The 14,993-nt window shown below is 44.1% G+C and overlaps 1 protein-coding gene across 5 annotated transcripts in view; it reads left to right on the top strand.

Annotated features, from left to right (window-relative positions):
• Positions 1-14,630, top strand: part of AK9 (adenylate kinase 9) — a 174,062-nt gene extending 159,432 nt beyond the window's left edge. For 4 of the 5 annotated variants that reach the window (XM_025184731.2, XM_075923970.1, XM_075923971.1 and 1 more), the window contains 2 exons: positions 4,222-4,336; positions 13,209-14,630. In XM_025184731.2, the coding sequence (XP_025040516.2) occupies positions 4,222-4,336; positions 13,209-13,411 (318 nt within the window). In that variant the 3' untranslated portion in view covers positions 13,412-14,630. Of the gene's footprint in view, positions 1-4,221; positions 4,337-13,208 lie in introns of those variants that run through there. The other variant, XM_075923972.1, reaches the window with a different exon arrangement.
• Positions 14,631-14,993: the final 363 nt, after the last annotated feature.

Genomic DNA, 14,993 nt, shown 5'->3' with positions numbered 1-14,993 from the left:
GACCCCTGGGGGGCCTATGAGGGGAAGCCATGGGAGCAGGGCCAGATTAAGGCATGGGCTAGCTGGAAAGTTGCTCGGGGCACCAACCTATGGGGGGGCGCTGCATGCCCAGCTCCTGGATCACAGGCTGCAGCAGCTCTCAGCAGCCACCCTTCAGTGGCCGCCCGGAGCGGGGGCCGCGTTAACTCCCGCAGCACCAGCCAGTAGCGCCCTTCCCTCCGTGGCCACAGGGCCCTGCACGGCCAGGCTCGGCCCACCCCAGGCGGTCCCGGGCTGTGCGCCAGCGGCAGTAGCCAGGTTGGGCACATGCGTCCTGCCGCTGCCAGCCCCGTGCACCCTCCCTCACGTGCCGGCACAGGGGCGGGGCCGCGCATGCGTCCTCCCCCACATACTGGTACGGTGGTGGGGCCGCGCATGATCCCTCCCCCAACCTAGGGTGCAATTCAATTGTCTGCCTGGGGCACCAGAATGGCTCGGTCTGGCCCTGTATGGGAATGAGGAAAGTGGCTGGTGGCCCGCTCCATGCACGAAGTCATGTGCTCCATCACTAAGGCGAGGGAGGAGCACATGGCCTTGTGTTGGCATGCCAGCTGGTCCCAGTATGTCCTCCTCCATTCCCAGTCAACCTGGTGCACCTCCTGGTCAGCAGCCTGCTCCTGGTGCTCCTCATTGAGCTCCTGGATGAGGGACTGGAGCCAGGCCACACAAAATACTCACACTCTCTAGGGGAACCCACTCTTACCTGTTTGTAGGGCTCAGGTGTAACCTTTCCAATATAGGCACCCTCCCTCACCCATTCCTAGGGCTCAGGCGTAACATTACATTTTGCAGGTTTGTGGAATCTTTTACCAGTGAAAGAGCCTTACACAGTGATAGCCTACTTAATCTCTATTTATTATTATCAAAAACAAATGCACACACCAGGCATACAGTGCTCACCACTCCCAATGAGACAGATGAACTCATCTTGATGGCCAGTCAGGATCAAGTCCATCTGAGGGACTCCAGTTTCACAATGGTGTCATTGGCACAAGGTTGAGGTCTGGCAGCTCTGATCTTGGAGCTGTGTCCTGGAGTTAGTTCCCAAAGAATTTTCTTTTGGGTCCCAATTTATATAGTGAAACCTGAGACCTGCTTAGCTATACTGTAACCAATTGTTTTAGTTTAATTTTACTAACCAATTATAACATACTGTAACACAATTACCTAATCAAGCAGACCCCACCCCCTTAGTTGATTTACACCTAGCATAATTAATTACGTAGCAGAAAGAAACAATTAAAATCAAAGATCATACAAACAATAACAAAGTGAGGACCATAATAATAGAATGAGGATTCTACAACCTCAACTATTGATAAACAGTCTTTTGCCAGATGAAATGCGGTTAAACTAAGTCTTCTTTACTCATCTTGAGATGTTTCTTTATCTGGTGACAGTGGGTGCCATTAGGACAGAGTCTCCTTAACAGTCTGATTTTACACTATTTTTATGCAATTAAGATAGAATGTAAGAGTGTGACTTCAAGCTTTACAGCTAATGGCTGCTGCTCTTCAATCTGGCTGCAGAGGAAGGCTTTAGGCCTTTCAATATGGCTAGAGGCCTTCCAATATGGCTATAGAAAAACCATATTGTTACACTGACGCAGCAGGTGAGTTTCCTTCAGTGGGTCCTGGTGGTGGATGTGCCACGCTCACAGCTGGCGCAGCTTTGAAGAAAAGTAACGAGGGCAGTCATCCCAGGAGAAACTGCATATGAAGTCTAGCCCTAATCTCTGAGCCAACACTGAGGGTCTCAGTTCAGACAATGGCTGTGTGCTTCGAGCAAAGCCGTATGTTGCTTAGACAATAGGCACTTTCCTTCAGGGGCACGTACATCCCAGGGGAGCATCACAACACCCATGGCCTGGGGACAAGCAGGCATTGGAAGATGCTGGCCAGGCCAGGAGCCTGTGGGTGGGAGGGAGGACAGGGAGGCTCAGCTTCCTTCTGTGTCCTACACACACCAGGTTCAGCATTGGCAGCGTCCTGCAGAGAGAGAACTTCTATCTCTGACCCCTGGAGGAGGGGAGGGGAGTGTGGGGAGGCCATTTGCCAGAGAGAGTGCTACAGGGATCCCCTTCTCTGCCTCCCTCCCTCAGGTTCCCATACAGGGGATCAGTCTCCTCCACATCACCACACTGAGTGCAGGCATAACCCTGTGGCATGTGTGGCACTCCTGTGTATTTACATGACCCCAGCCTCCTGAGCGATGGCTTATCATGGGAAGGTGTCCCACCATGGAGGTCAGAGTAAGGCAGGCCGCTCCAGGAATCTTGTGAGAAGGACCAAGGGGTTCCTGTGTGAAAGCATCAGAGGGCTGGGTGCTCTGGACTGCACTCCATGTGCACCAGGTGCCCAGGCTGTTGTGCAACTCCCAGGCCGAGTAAGGCTAGCGAGGAGCATGCAGCCCCTCGCAGTCCATCACCTGCCCCTGTGTGTCTAGGGAAAGTTATAAGACTCACCTGAAGTGCCTTTCCCGGGTTCATCCAATGTCTGGGAGACATCGTAGGAAGCGGGGGACTAGTCCTACGGTGAGGAACAGGTCCTGGATTGCAGGCATGGTTGCATGGCTGGCCTCCTCCTCCTCATCATCTGCAACCCTGCCCTCGAGGAGGCTGACACTGAGTGTGTCCTAGCTCCACTCAACAATGATGGTGCGGGTGGCTGGTCCCCTTCCCAGGATGGCATTGAGCTGCTGATAGTAGTGGCACGTGTGAGGTGCCATCCCAGAGTGTTTGCTTTGCTCCCTGGCCTTGTAGGCTTGCCAGAGCTCCTTGATTTTCATCTGGACCTGGTTGAGAGTCTGGGTGTGGCCTTTGTCAGACAAGCTGATGGCCTTCCGGCTTTCTGGTTTGGAGACCCTGGAGGTTGGTCTCCTCTCCCCAGACCTCGATGAGGTCCAGGATCTCTGCACCTGTCCAGGCCTGTGCTCTCCTATGTCCCTGGCCAGGGGCAGCTAAGAGTGCTGTGAGAGTGCTGGCAGTAAAGGGGGGGCTCAGACGGAGCACTGAGATCTGCCATGCTCCATCTGCTGAGGCTGTAAGGCACAGAGCTGGCAAAGCTCTCCACATGCCACAAGTCCTTTTCCTGCAGCCTGCTGCTTTAAGCTCTGCAGGAGAAGGGGAGCAGTGGATCTGGCAGGTGTTGCAAGAGTGGCCCCAAGTACAGATGTGAGCAGCATTATTATGAAATAACATAGTCCGCGTCTACACAGCAAGCAGTTATTTTGGTGTAATGTCGAAATAATGTCAAGCTGGGGGACTCCTTACTATGACTCCTATCACCTCATTTTACAAGAAGTAAGGGAAGTCAGAGGAAGAGTGCTCTAATTCGGACTTCCAGCTGTGCAGACAGCGCCAAAAGCTGAAATAAGTTATTTCGACTTAAGCTATACAGCTCAAGTTGCATAGCTTATTTTGGCTTTGACATGCCCTGAGAGACCTCTAGAAGCCAATTATTTTGAATTAGCAGCACCAGATCATCCACACTAATGCTAGTTCAAAAAAAAAAAAAAACAGTTTCAAAATAAGCGTTATTCCCCCAGGAAAGCAGGAGTACAGATTTCAAAATAACCAGCCCATTATTTTGAAATAATGGGCTTGATAGTGTGGATGCTCTGCTTGATATTTTGAAATAAGAGGTGTTATTCCGAAACAGCTCCCTAATGTAGACTGGGTCTATGTGTCATAAGAAACCCTATTTTGGCACCTTGCCATTGGAGGATCACCCTTGTTCTGGGGTGATCCTCTCTGAAAGTTAAACTGAATTCTTAAGTATGATAACAGTGCCATGCAGCATGGAGCAACTACACTGCACTGGTGAGTCTGGACATGCATGTGTGTATACATATGTTTGCACACACTCTCACTTAATACTTACATGGTGTTGCTAATAATATGGCACCTTGCCATGGGAAAATGTTCTTTAAATAAATACTAAGCAGGCCTTTTCTTTCTCTATGACATATACATGGAGAAAATAACTATTTAGGGTCTGATCCTACTTCTGTTGATGTCAGTACCAAAACTCCCAATTATTTAAATGCTTGGATACCATGGCATATCAAAACTTATATAGACAGATTTAAGTGGCAGCAAGATCAGGCCTTTAATGAATTTTTTGGTATACTGTGTTCAAATTCTTACTATATGGCCTTTTAAAATGTGTTTTATATCTTCAGGGGATAGCAACTGCCCTAATAAAAGCAATGAATGAAGTGGGCTGCTTAAAGCCAAAGTTTCCATTCCTAAGTGTAAAAAAAACTGCTCTGTTGTTTGTGGCCTATCATTTAAAAGGTAAGATAAAACATGTGCTATAATAATAGCATTAATTGAATAAATACAATGGATTATTGTATATAATATTGTTAGATAAAAATTATTTCCCCACTCTTCTAAAGTCTGATTCCTTAAAAAATAAATACTATACATAGCATAGTAATAACAAGTTTTTATTGAGCATCAAGGTGACAGAGGTGTTAATATCCCCACAAAAATATTGTGAGTCTTTACTTAGTGCACAAGGGAAATGTTCCCCATCCAAAATTAACTAGTTTGAAAAAAAAAAAACCTAAATTGCTTTTAAAGCTAGCTGGAGTTGTAGTACAAGCTAGTCTTGGACAACCAGGACCATTTTAAAAACTGGTTGGAGTCGCTGTAATAAAGGATACGGAAAGATCAACTTAGCACATTTATCTGACCTACGTCAATTTCCAGAAAAGGATCGACCAAAATATCAGTGCATGATCTGTTTTTAAAAATGGTTTAGCTGAAATAGATTTTAGTGTCATATGGAGCATTAGTAGCTCTAAGGCCAGCTCAATAGCATGGATTCAGATACGGATCAACTAAATTAGACCTAGTTATGATATAAAAAGCTGCATTGGTAACTTTCTAAGGAAGGATACAACTCAAACATTCATGATGGTGTCATTAGATTTTTAGCAGCCTTTATCACAGTAAAGTGTTGTTGACCTGCCTGCTTATTTATGGTGTCACTGGGGAAAATTTCAAAACTTATGGGTAAGGATGTGAGTCTGTCACTGATGTCACAGATTCTGTGAATTTCTATGACTTTTGCAGCTGCAGTGGCTAGTATGGCTGACCCCAGAGTTGCCTCAACAGCTTTGACCAGCCTGGGGACCAATCACACAGCCACTGCTAGCACGGCCCTGGGGCCAGCTACACTGGCTGCTCCTCAGGCAGCTCCAGGCAGCTGGCTGAGGGGCTACCTGAGCAGCAGCCAGTGACAATGGACTCGGGCTGCCAGAGCAGCAGCAATCCCAGGAATGGTCCCAGAGCAGCAGTCCTGGAGCAGCACTGGTCCTGGTGACTGCCCTGGAGACTGTTAAAGCAGCGACCCCAAGAGCCTTGGAGCAGCAGGTAGCCAGAGGCAATTAGCCCCTGGGGCTCTATAAAGTAACAGCACTCTGGGGCCCCAGTAGTAACTAAGATTTATTCAGGGATATTTATAGTAGTAGTCATGGGCAGGTCATGGGCAGAGAATTTTTTTTTTATTTCCCATGAGCTAGCCATGATTTTCTGTGTATTCAGGAGTCTAACATTTCCCTGGTTTGTGACTGAGCTATGCCTTCTGTGCAGATATAGAAGGCAGGTCGGTGCTGTTGCTTGAGGACTCTGGTGCAAGACCACACCCGTTTCTTCCACCCACCAGAAGTCTTGCCTCTGACTGAGCAATATGTTCAGTGATTCAGCTCTCCCCTGCCTTTTGTTATTTTTAACCTCTTGTTTTATGTGGGCTGTTTTTTGCTTTTGTTTTTAAGGTAACTGCAAGTTTATCTTCTCTGTCATTTTCTTCATATACTTTGTGTCTCTCTGGAGCTTTCAGAGCACTGGAGTCCTCTCTAAAAGATTAATTAACACCTTACTAGCATCAGTAAGGGAGACATGTCTTGACCCTTAGGAGTGTGTAGTGAGCTCGAGCAACAGAATTATCCTTCAACCACTCATAAGCCTCCAGGGCTATTAGATGCCTTACCACTAATTTTGAGAGACGTGTGACTATCATCCCAGAATGGGACTTGCATTTGGTCTTACAGACTCTTGCTGCTTTGCTCAATTCTTCTTTGAGTGTTTGCACATGGAGCTCCCATGCTTAGGCTATGTCTAGACTGCCACTTTTTATCAGAAAAAGGTACGCAAATTGCGCTCCGTAATTTGCGTATCTTTTTCCAATTGTTTTTTCAGAAGAGGCTTTTCCAAAATTTGGTCAAATTTCAGAAAAACCTCCTCTTTCGGAAGAGCCCTTTTTCCTTGTGAAATAAGGAAGAAAGGGCTTCCGAAAGAGCACATCTGCTCTTCTGCAAAAAATGTCAGAAGAGCAGACGCCTTCCCTAGACACAGTGGAGTTTTGGTATCCCGGAAAATCTCCCTAGTCTAGACCTAGTCTGTGAACCCAGCACAAAGGCACTGGAAATTTCCCCCCTCAGTGGTACCTATTTAGTGGCCTGAGCTCCCCTTGCTGATGCATGTTATGTGTAGGTATGGCAGACCCTTTCTTACCCCTCCTTCTTATACTGCTCACAATTTATGTCAAAATTATGTTCTGTACTGGAACAATTTCTCTCTCATTCTTCATGTGAGTGAGTGAGTGAGTGAGTGAGTGAGTGAGTGAGTGAGTGAGTGAGTGAGTGAGTGAGTGAGAGAAATAATGTGGTTGTTCAAGCCTAGGATGAAGAAGGATAGGAAGGACTAGGCTGAAATTCCTGCTAAGGAAGCAATTCTCAGCCCACAGTCAGTTATCCCAGTCTGAGTGCTGCAGCTTCAGTGAGAAGCACATCTCAAGTGTTAGCAGAATCCTGGCACCATTCCCCCTCGCCTGTACTAATGAAAAAGTATAAGACTTCCAGGGAAAGTCTGGTAAGATGGTAAAGATATTCAGTAACATGCACTTGAACCCTAAGCACTCCTTCTCCAAATGTATGCCTATGTTCTCAAATTCAGTTCCAGAACCACAAGGGGCATTGTTGAGGCCAGAAGAGGCACCATCAACATCTTTGGTTCTGCAAAAAGAGCCCATCGCAGTGCCATCTACACCAGAGGTTTTTGCAGCAACAAGAAACTTGCTTTGCCTTTCTGTGCTGGTGTCCCTGTCCTTACAAGAGTCAGGTCCCCAGCAATGCTACCAATGATTCCACCACCAAAACCCCAGTTGCCCACTTCCCAAATAGGTGGTCTCTTAGTGCCACTCAAGGGAAAGCCTGCTTTGATGGTGTCACTCTGCCCATCACCTGAATCCCAGCACAAGTCCTTGAAACCAACAGCATAGGCTCTGCCATGGTCAAAAGAAAGGGAATTATCCTCATTAGACTGGTACGTGTCATACATGTCTTAACCCTGAAGTAGGATGTGCTGGTTTTAGCCGATGCCCTCTCTTCCTACTTACCACCAATGGTACCTCCCATAGGAATGTGGCCAGGACAATGAAGCCTGGCCCCCATTCCAGTAGCTGTTTTGGAACCCATGGGGATTTCCCACATTGTTCAGATATTCTCTATATTGTGTAAACTCCATGTTCTTGTCTATAAAACCTGAGTCTATCTATGCATCAAGCAGCTCCATCTCCAGAGTCTGGTACTAGGTCTAGTACTGAGCATAAGGAGGAGACTATGGGTGCATCTACACTGCACCCTTACCTCGAAATAAGCTACGCCATTGTGCAAATTACGTAGCTTTTTTCAAGGTAATTTCAAAATAGCTCACTATTCCAAAATGCCTCTTAATCCTCATGTACTGAGGGTTTCCGAGCAGGGGCGGCCCTAGACTCACTGCCAGTAAATGGTGCCCAAGGCGAACCATGCAATTGGCGCCCCCCCTCGAAGCCCCTCAATGATATTGCGCCATCATTTGGCGCCCTAGGCGACCGCCTAGTTCGCCTATATGGACGGGCCGCCCCTGTTACCAAGACATCAGAATAAGTTGCCCATTATTTTGAAATCTATTTTGAAATAATGGGCTGCTTCAATAAACATTGAATAGCTATTTCAGAATACTTCCGGTATCCCGAAATAGCTCTGCAGTGTAGACATAGCCTCTAGTGCCAAAGCAGCAACCCATAGAGGAGATTCTAGCTCTCCCAGACTTGACTTGCCCTTTGTCCTTGACAAATGATGCTATTTGGTCTGGAACAGTGTCACAAGGTAGATACACCCTATCTCAGGGTGCTGTGTCATGGAAAAGAAAAATGGAAAAGTTGATGACTGCAATGGTCTAGTAGTTAGCATCATTACAGCTGCCCTTGCTTGCTGAGCAGTGCAGCCAAGTAGTCCCAACAGAGCCAGTGTGGGGTAGATACACCTTATCACAAACAACTTCACCTCCTAATGACTTTAAAGTATATCAGGAATTGCTAAAGAAAGTGGCTGAACACTTAGGTGTGCAGACTGAAGAGGTCAGAAAATCTTCATATCACCCAGTTGACTTTTTAATCCTCTGGCTCTCTCTCAGTTAGCTTTGTAGTTAACAAGATAATAGTAGATCCTATAAAGACTTTGTTTCTGATGGTTTTCACTGCTTTTCACCTCAAAAAGAACAGAAAGAAAATATTGTGTGTCCTATCAAGGTTTTGAGTACCTCTGTACGAACGTACCACCAAGCTCATTAGTTAGGACAATAGCTAATGACAGAGAGAATGTCAAAGATAACAGGCTGCCACCCCACCCCACTCCAAATCAAAGGATGCTAAAAAGATGGATATATTTGGCAGAGAAATTTATTCAACAGGGAATCTGCAGCTGTGTATCGCTAACCAACAGGTTCTGCTGGAACTGTTGATTTTAATTTATGGAGTTCCATGGAAAAGTTCAAAGAGCTGCTTTCAGAGAATGCTAGACCAGAGTTCTCTTCCCTAGTTAATGAGGGCAGATTAGTAGTAAGAACCTCACTGCAGGCAGAGCTGGACACTGCAGAGTCAGCAGCTAGAAACATGCCTTCTGCAGTGGCCATGAACAGATCATCCTAGTTACAGTCTTCTCATCTTCCCTCTGAAGTAAAGAGCGCTATCTAGGACTAACCATTTGAGGACCACAGACAGCAAGCTTCCTGCACTTAAGGAATCTAGACCCATTCTGACATCCCTGCCCATCAGCAAGCACTATTGGCCACATCAGACATGCCAGTGTTCTGCTTCTTCTCCTTGACAAGACCTAGCAAAGAGAGATCCAGGTGTACAGGCTTAGGCCTCACACTCCTGCTATTCTAGCTCTGGGCCCCTCAAGTCATTCAGGAATGGCAAAGCAGGCATTTTGGTGGGCCAATCTGAATCAGTATATTAGTCTCCATCTCTCCAGAGCCAAATCTTGTCACCTTCACAAGCCATCTGTCCCACTTTTGCAGTACTTCCTCTTAAATTATTGTGGATCAGTGGGTCTTGTGCATTGAGCAAGTGGAATATAATCTCCCATTTTTTCTACCCCATCTCTGCCTTTTCAGGGATCACAAGAAATACCGTGTCCAGGAAGTTCAATCACTTCTTTATTTGGGAGCAAGAGATGAGGTTTCATATGGTCTCAGAATGAAGGGTTTTTAATTCCAACATTCCTAATTCCAAAAACAAAAAGGACATCTAAGACCAATTTTAAACTTATGTCAACTCAACAAATTAATGAAAAGGGATAAAGTTTCACATGATCACCCTAGCTTCTATTATCTCTTCCTTGTATGCTGGGGACCAGTATGCCACCATTGACTTAAACGATGCCTACTTCCATCTGGCAATCAGTGAAGTTCACCAGAAGTACCTCTGATGTCTGGTAAATAAAATCCATTACCAGTTCACTACAAAACCTTTTGGCTTGACATCATCCCCCAAAGTCTTTACAAAGGCCATAACAGTTGTAGCTGCATTCCTTCAAAAGGACAAAAGTGTAGGTTTATTCCAGTCTAGACAACTGGCTTATCAAGGGCTGATCCAAAGAGCAAATGCAGAAGTGTTACCCTGAATCAACAGTTATTGCTCAGTGTTCAATGATCTGGGACTGTTAATCAACATAGCAAAATCTCTCCTCTCCCCAGTTCAAAAAATTAAGATTATAGGGGCAGCTCTCTCCCCCTCCATTCCCTGGCTGGGTCTAGGATCAGGTCCCATCCTTTTCTAGAGCTCCATACTATGTCTTTCTTCCTGGTCTGCCAGCCCCCACTGATCTCTCTGGCTGGCTTTTAAACTGTGCCTCCAATCCAAATATGTTTGCCATGAGTGAAGAGGTGGGGTCTCCTAAGACTAGAGTTGCTTCTTAATCTCCTGCTGTCCAGTGAAGGGTTTATACACCTTGTCACAAGACTGTGCTAGATTAAACTCAAGCTTTGGACTTTCTTCCAGACTTTGAGTTCAGGCAATTTGAACAAGTGTCATAGAACTGAAACCTAACCCAGTCTCAACAACACAAAACAATTTGAAGCTTCTGGGTCACATGGCCTTTTGCATTCATCACACTAGACTACAACTCAGAATTCTGATGGGCTGGCTGGCATCAGTCTATTTACCAAGCTACCACCAACTGGACTACATGTCCTTTCCTTCCTAGATCAGTGGAGAGATGCAACCAATGTGCGGGTATGTGTTCCATTTGCTTACCCACAACTAATTCTCAAGCTAGTAGTGACAGATGCTTTGTCACTGGAATGGAGGACCCAGCTTGGTTCTCTACAGGCACAGGATCTGTGATCCTCAGAGAACATAGCTTTACACATCATTATTAAAGAACATCAGTATTACAGAAAGCTTTCAGTCTGGAGTGTCAAGTATTTCTGTTGCAGATTGAGGAAGCAACCTATTAGTTCACATAGACAACATGACAGCAGTGTTTTACCTCAACAAACAGTGAGGAACTCACTTTTCTCCACCTCTCCAGCACATCACCAAGGATCTACAACTATCCTAGATTACAGTCCCTCACTCTCACAGACCTTGAAAGGCAGGTCAGTCTTTGCTTACAAGATAGCCCCCAACCTAAAGCATATACTCATCACCAACTACACACCATACATCAGAAACACTAAGCTGGGAACCAATCCCCGCAACAAACCCAGTTGCCAAATCTGTCCACATATCTACCCCAAGTGACATAATCATAGGATCTACGCACATCAGCCATATCATCAGGGGTTCAGTTACCTGCACATCTATTAATGTGATATATGCCATCATATGCCAGCAATATTCCTCTGCCATATACATTGCCCAAACTGGTCTGTCTCTATGTAACAGAATAGACACAAATCAAACATTAAGAATGGTAACATTAAAGAAAACAGTAGGAGAGCACTTCCAGCTCCATGGACACAAGTAACAAACTTGGAAGTTGAGCAAAAATACTTCAAAAGAAGACTGCAGTGTGAAACACTATCAGACTGGGTCTGAATAGAGACTGTTTTTTGATGATCCAATCAACCTGAATAGTCTTTCCCAAACATGCTGCCTAGCTGTTTTGTCAGTATAACTCTAGGAGTTAACATCTAAAAAACAGGTACACAGTTAATGTTCATATCTTCAAGTACAGAGATGATACATGCACATAAATAGCATATCAATCATAACCAGAAAATTATGACATTTATTTTGTACAAGATTTGTGGCAAATATAGAACAGTGGTTGTGACAATGATCTATATGGTCATATCACATTCAGATAATATCACAAATGTTCTAATATTTATCTTTCTATCAAGATCTGTTTCCTAATGACTGCTCAACAAGAAAGGTTTCAGAGCTGAATATTCTGTTAATACAAGAACCATATCATGTATTATACAAGAACAGAGGTTCTCCTATCTCCAAATACTTTCTAATCAATCTAACTACATTTTCCACACTTCTCAGGAAATCGTTATACTGACTTTCAAACTATTAGAAACCTAAAAAGAAATTAAAGCACCATCTGGACAGGTAATGGAACATGAAAATGTGTCTCAAATGCACAGATTCATCTGCAGTATCAGCCTCATGTTTCCTTTACTTTCTCCCTAACCGAGCAGATGAAGTGGTGAATTAATACTTTTGTAGCATCTGTTAAAGAGTTCCAAGGATTCAATTTCATTCCACAAACTCTGTATCAGTTTTCTGGACAAAGCCTTGACTTCAACAGAGGAGATATAGAGCAACCACTTGGTCTTGAGCAATACTTTTCACATTGAAGTGGGCCTCCTGTCGTCTTAAAATACATCCTTTATGGGAAAGTACTTTGTGTACAGGTCCCATTGTAATTTTTTTAAATCTTTTGTCTGAAGCAGCTTGGATTTCTGTATCCCTCACTTTTACCTTCACTGTCTCTTTCCTTGTTTGTTCCTGTATTTTACTATTTCACTATTGTGCTGTACCACACATCGGTTACAGATTGTGGCAGATGCTGGGTTCCAGAATGGAAGTTTTGTTACCTGATCATTTCTTTTCACAATATGTCCCTCAATCCATCCACCCTGCTGATTTTCAAATAGGAAAATCAGAAATAGAGTTCATGTCTAGCAAATGCTCCAATTGAAAAGATTCCTAGTTTGTTAGGGTTTTGTTTAAAATCACATCTCAGTGTTTTTATGTCTTTGAAAGCAATCTTCTGATGGGCCAAAATAATAGGCATGGTCTCACCCAGAGTTCCCTAATAACAGTGCTGGACAGATTGTTATAGCACATGCTATCCAGTCCAATTCTAGGTCCCATTCAAGATATTTATTATCATCTATACAGCATTGACTGACCTGAGATTTGACTGTCTTAAATTACCATTACTCCTATGCCTCATGACAGTTAACAAGAATATTCTTGCTTTCTGTTACCATGGTTGAATACCAGAATGTGAAGTGGAAGATTGTCATCTGTGTAAGGCCTTTGGTCCTGAAATTTGTTTCAAGTTGGCTATTTAAGATGTATTTTAACATGCTTTGTTCATTAAAGGCCTAAAAGCTGAGAACATATAGCTATTTAAATCCAAGTTATGAGTGCTCTGAACTTCTGAAAATCACACCCCAAGCCTTTTTTCTTTTTTAAATCTGGGCAGGTTGCCTTCAGATGTAGCCTGTGATAGTGTTATCAGTAGTTGAGGTGGAAAGATGTTTGATTTTTCTGAATTGAATTTGTAATATGACGCCATATATCATGATGATGGCAATATAAATTAAAAATAAATATGATATATTTTAATATGTTTATTTTTTGCAGCTTATAACCCCAGGAGCTCAGAATATGTACGCAAGAAGTACAAGAGGAAATTGGAGCAGTTCATAGATCACTGTGCTCTCATCCCTTACTTGGGTACTAAAATGACCCGTAAATACAAAGAACCTCAGAATAGACCTATTGACTTTGATCACAAATTACAGATGTTTTTTTCTCTTAAATATGTGGATCCAACCTCTGGTTAGTTTGGAATGTGCAAAAATGACGTACTTGAGCATTTTTATTGAACTAGTGAATTCTGATTAGCTTGGTAAATATACTTATTTTGTACTTCAACTGGTTATAAAGGCATATCCATAAAAGTAATTTTGTTAACAAAGAAAGTTATATTTTTATGAATAGATAAAAGACTCTGATAAGTATTTAGGAATATACTCTGATAGGTATTTAGGCAAATATTGTATGTACTTTATTATAAAAAACAAATATTTAGTTTAATATAGTGATATTATACAATATATTTTATAAATGTTTATAATCTTGAAAAGTAGGGAATATTTTCATCAAGAAAATTATTAACTATTCTGAAAAATACCAAATTTTACAATTTTGTGAATAAACAATAAATGTACTCTTTTATTACACACAGTGGAACAAGCTTAAATTTACTTTCATGCTGTTGTACAGAAAGAGGCAGTTAGCACTTATGACTAAATTCATTAACTTATTCTAGTTACCCTGGCTGCATGTAGCCACTAGGGCAGTGGTCTCCAACCTTTTTACACCCAAGATTACTTTTTAAATGACAGAACAAGCCAAGATCTACCTCCCCACCCCTTCCTTGAAGCCCCGCCCTCTCTAGTCTCCTCCTCTCCATCACTTGCTATCCCCAACCCTTATACTGCTGCTTTTTTCCCCAGTTCTTCTGTAGGAAGAGGTTTTCCCAACATTTGGCCTATCTAGACTGGACCAAATGTCAGAAAAAACCCTTCTTTTGGAAGGCCCCTTATTCCTCATGGAAAGAGGAATATAAGGGTGACCGAAAGATCATGTTTGCTCTTCCACTAAAAGAAGCGGAAGAACAAATGCATCCCTGGATGCAGAAGTGTTTTTCTGGAATATCTCCGGAATCCTGAAAAACTCCTGCAGTCTAGCCTTACCCTCACTGGGTTGAGACAGGATGTGTAGGATCTGGGGTGTGAATGAGGGATTTGGGGGTGGGAAGGGCTAAGAGGTGCAAGTTCTGGGAGAAAATCTGGATGCAGGAGAAGGTGGATAAGGGGACGCTGGCTCAGGGAGGGGGCTTCAGGCCAGGCAGTGTTGGGGTCAGATGTAGGGTTAGGGTACTAAGCAAGCCACAGACTTCTGGATGTGAGGGTTCAGGAATTTGGGTTGGGGTGTGTGAGGGGCTCAGGGCAGGGGGTTCCAGTGTATGATAGGCTCAGATGTAGGGTCTGGGGGAAAGGGGAGTGCAGGAGTGTCATGATGCTGTGGCCAGATGGGGGCTTGGCCCCAACTGGGGGTTTGTTGGCCAGGCTTCATTTTTAAATAAAATACTATGTCAAACAAAAAGTTTCTGCATTGTCTTTATTTATGAGAAGGGCAGGGAACCTGTTTTGAGTCAGGGGTCACTGACCCAAGAAAAGTCAGTTGGGGGCCACACAAGTGAGATGCAAAAAAAAACCCCTTCAAGCTTCACTAATGTGGCCCCAACTGTGTGGGAACAGGGGGCATAGTACTGGGGAAGGGTGCTAGTGGGTGCTTTGGCAGGGGACAGGATGCCAGTGGAGACAGAGTTCTGCAACTGGGGGCAGGGGAGAGGGAACA

Source organism: Pelodiscus sinensis, chromosome 3 (assembly GCF_049634645.1).
Source record: "Pelodiscus sinensis isolate JC-2024 chromosome 3, ASM4963464v1, whole genome shotgun sequence".
In the NCBI taxonomy this organism is placed as follows: Eukaryota; Metazoa; Chordata; order Testudines; family Trionychidae; genus Pelodiscus; species Pelodiscus sinensis.
The sequence above is the reverse complement of the archived record's forward strand: the minus strand, read 5'-3'. Positions and strand labels throughout refer to the sequence as shown.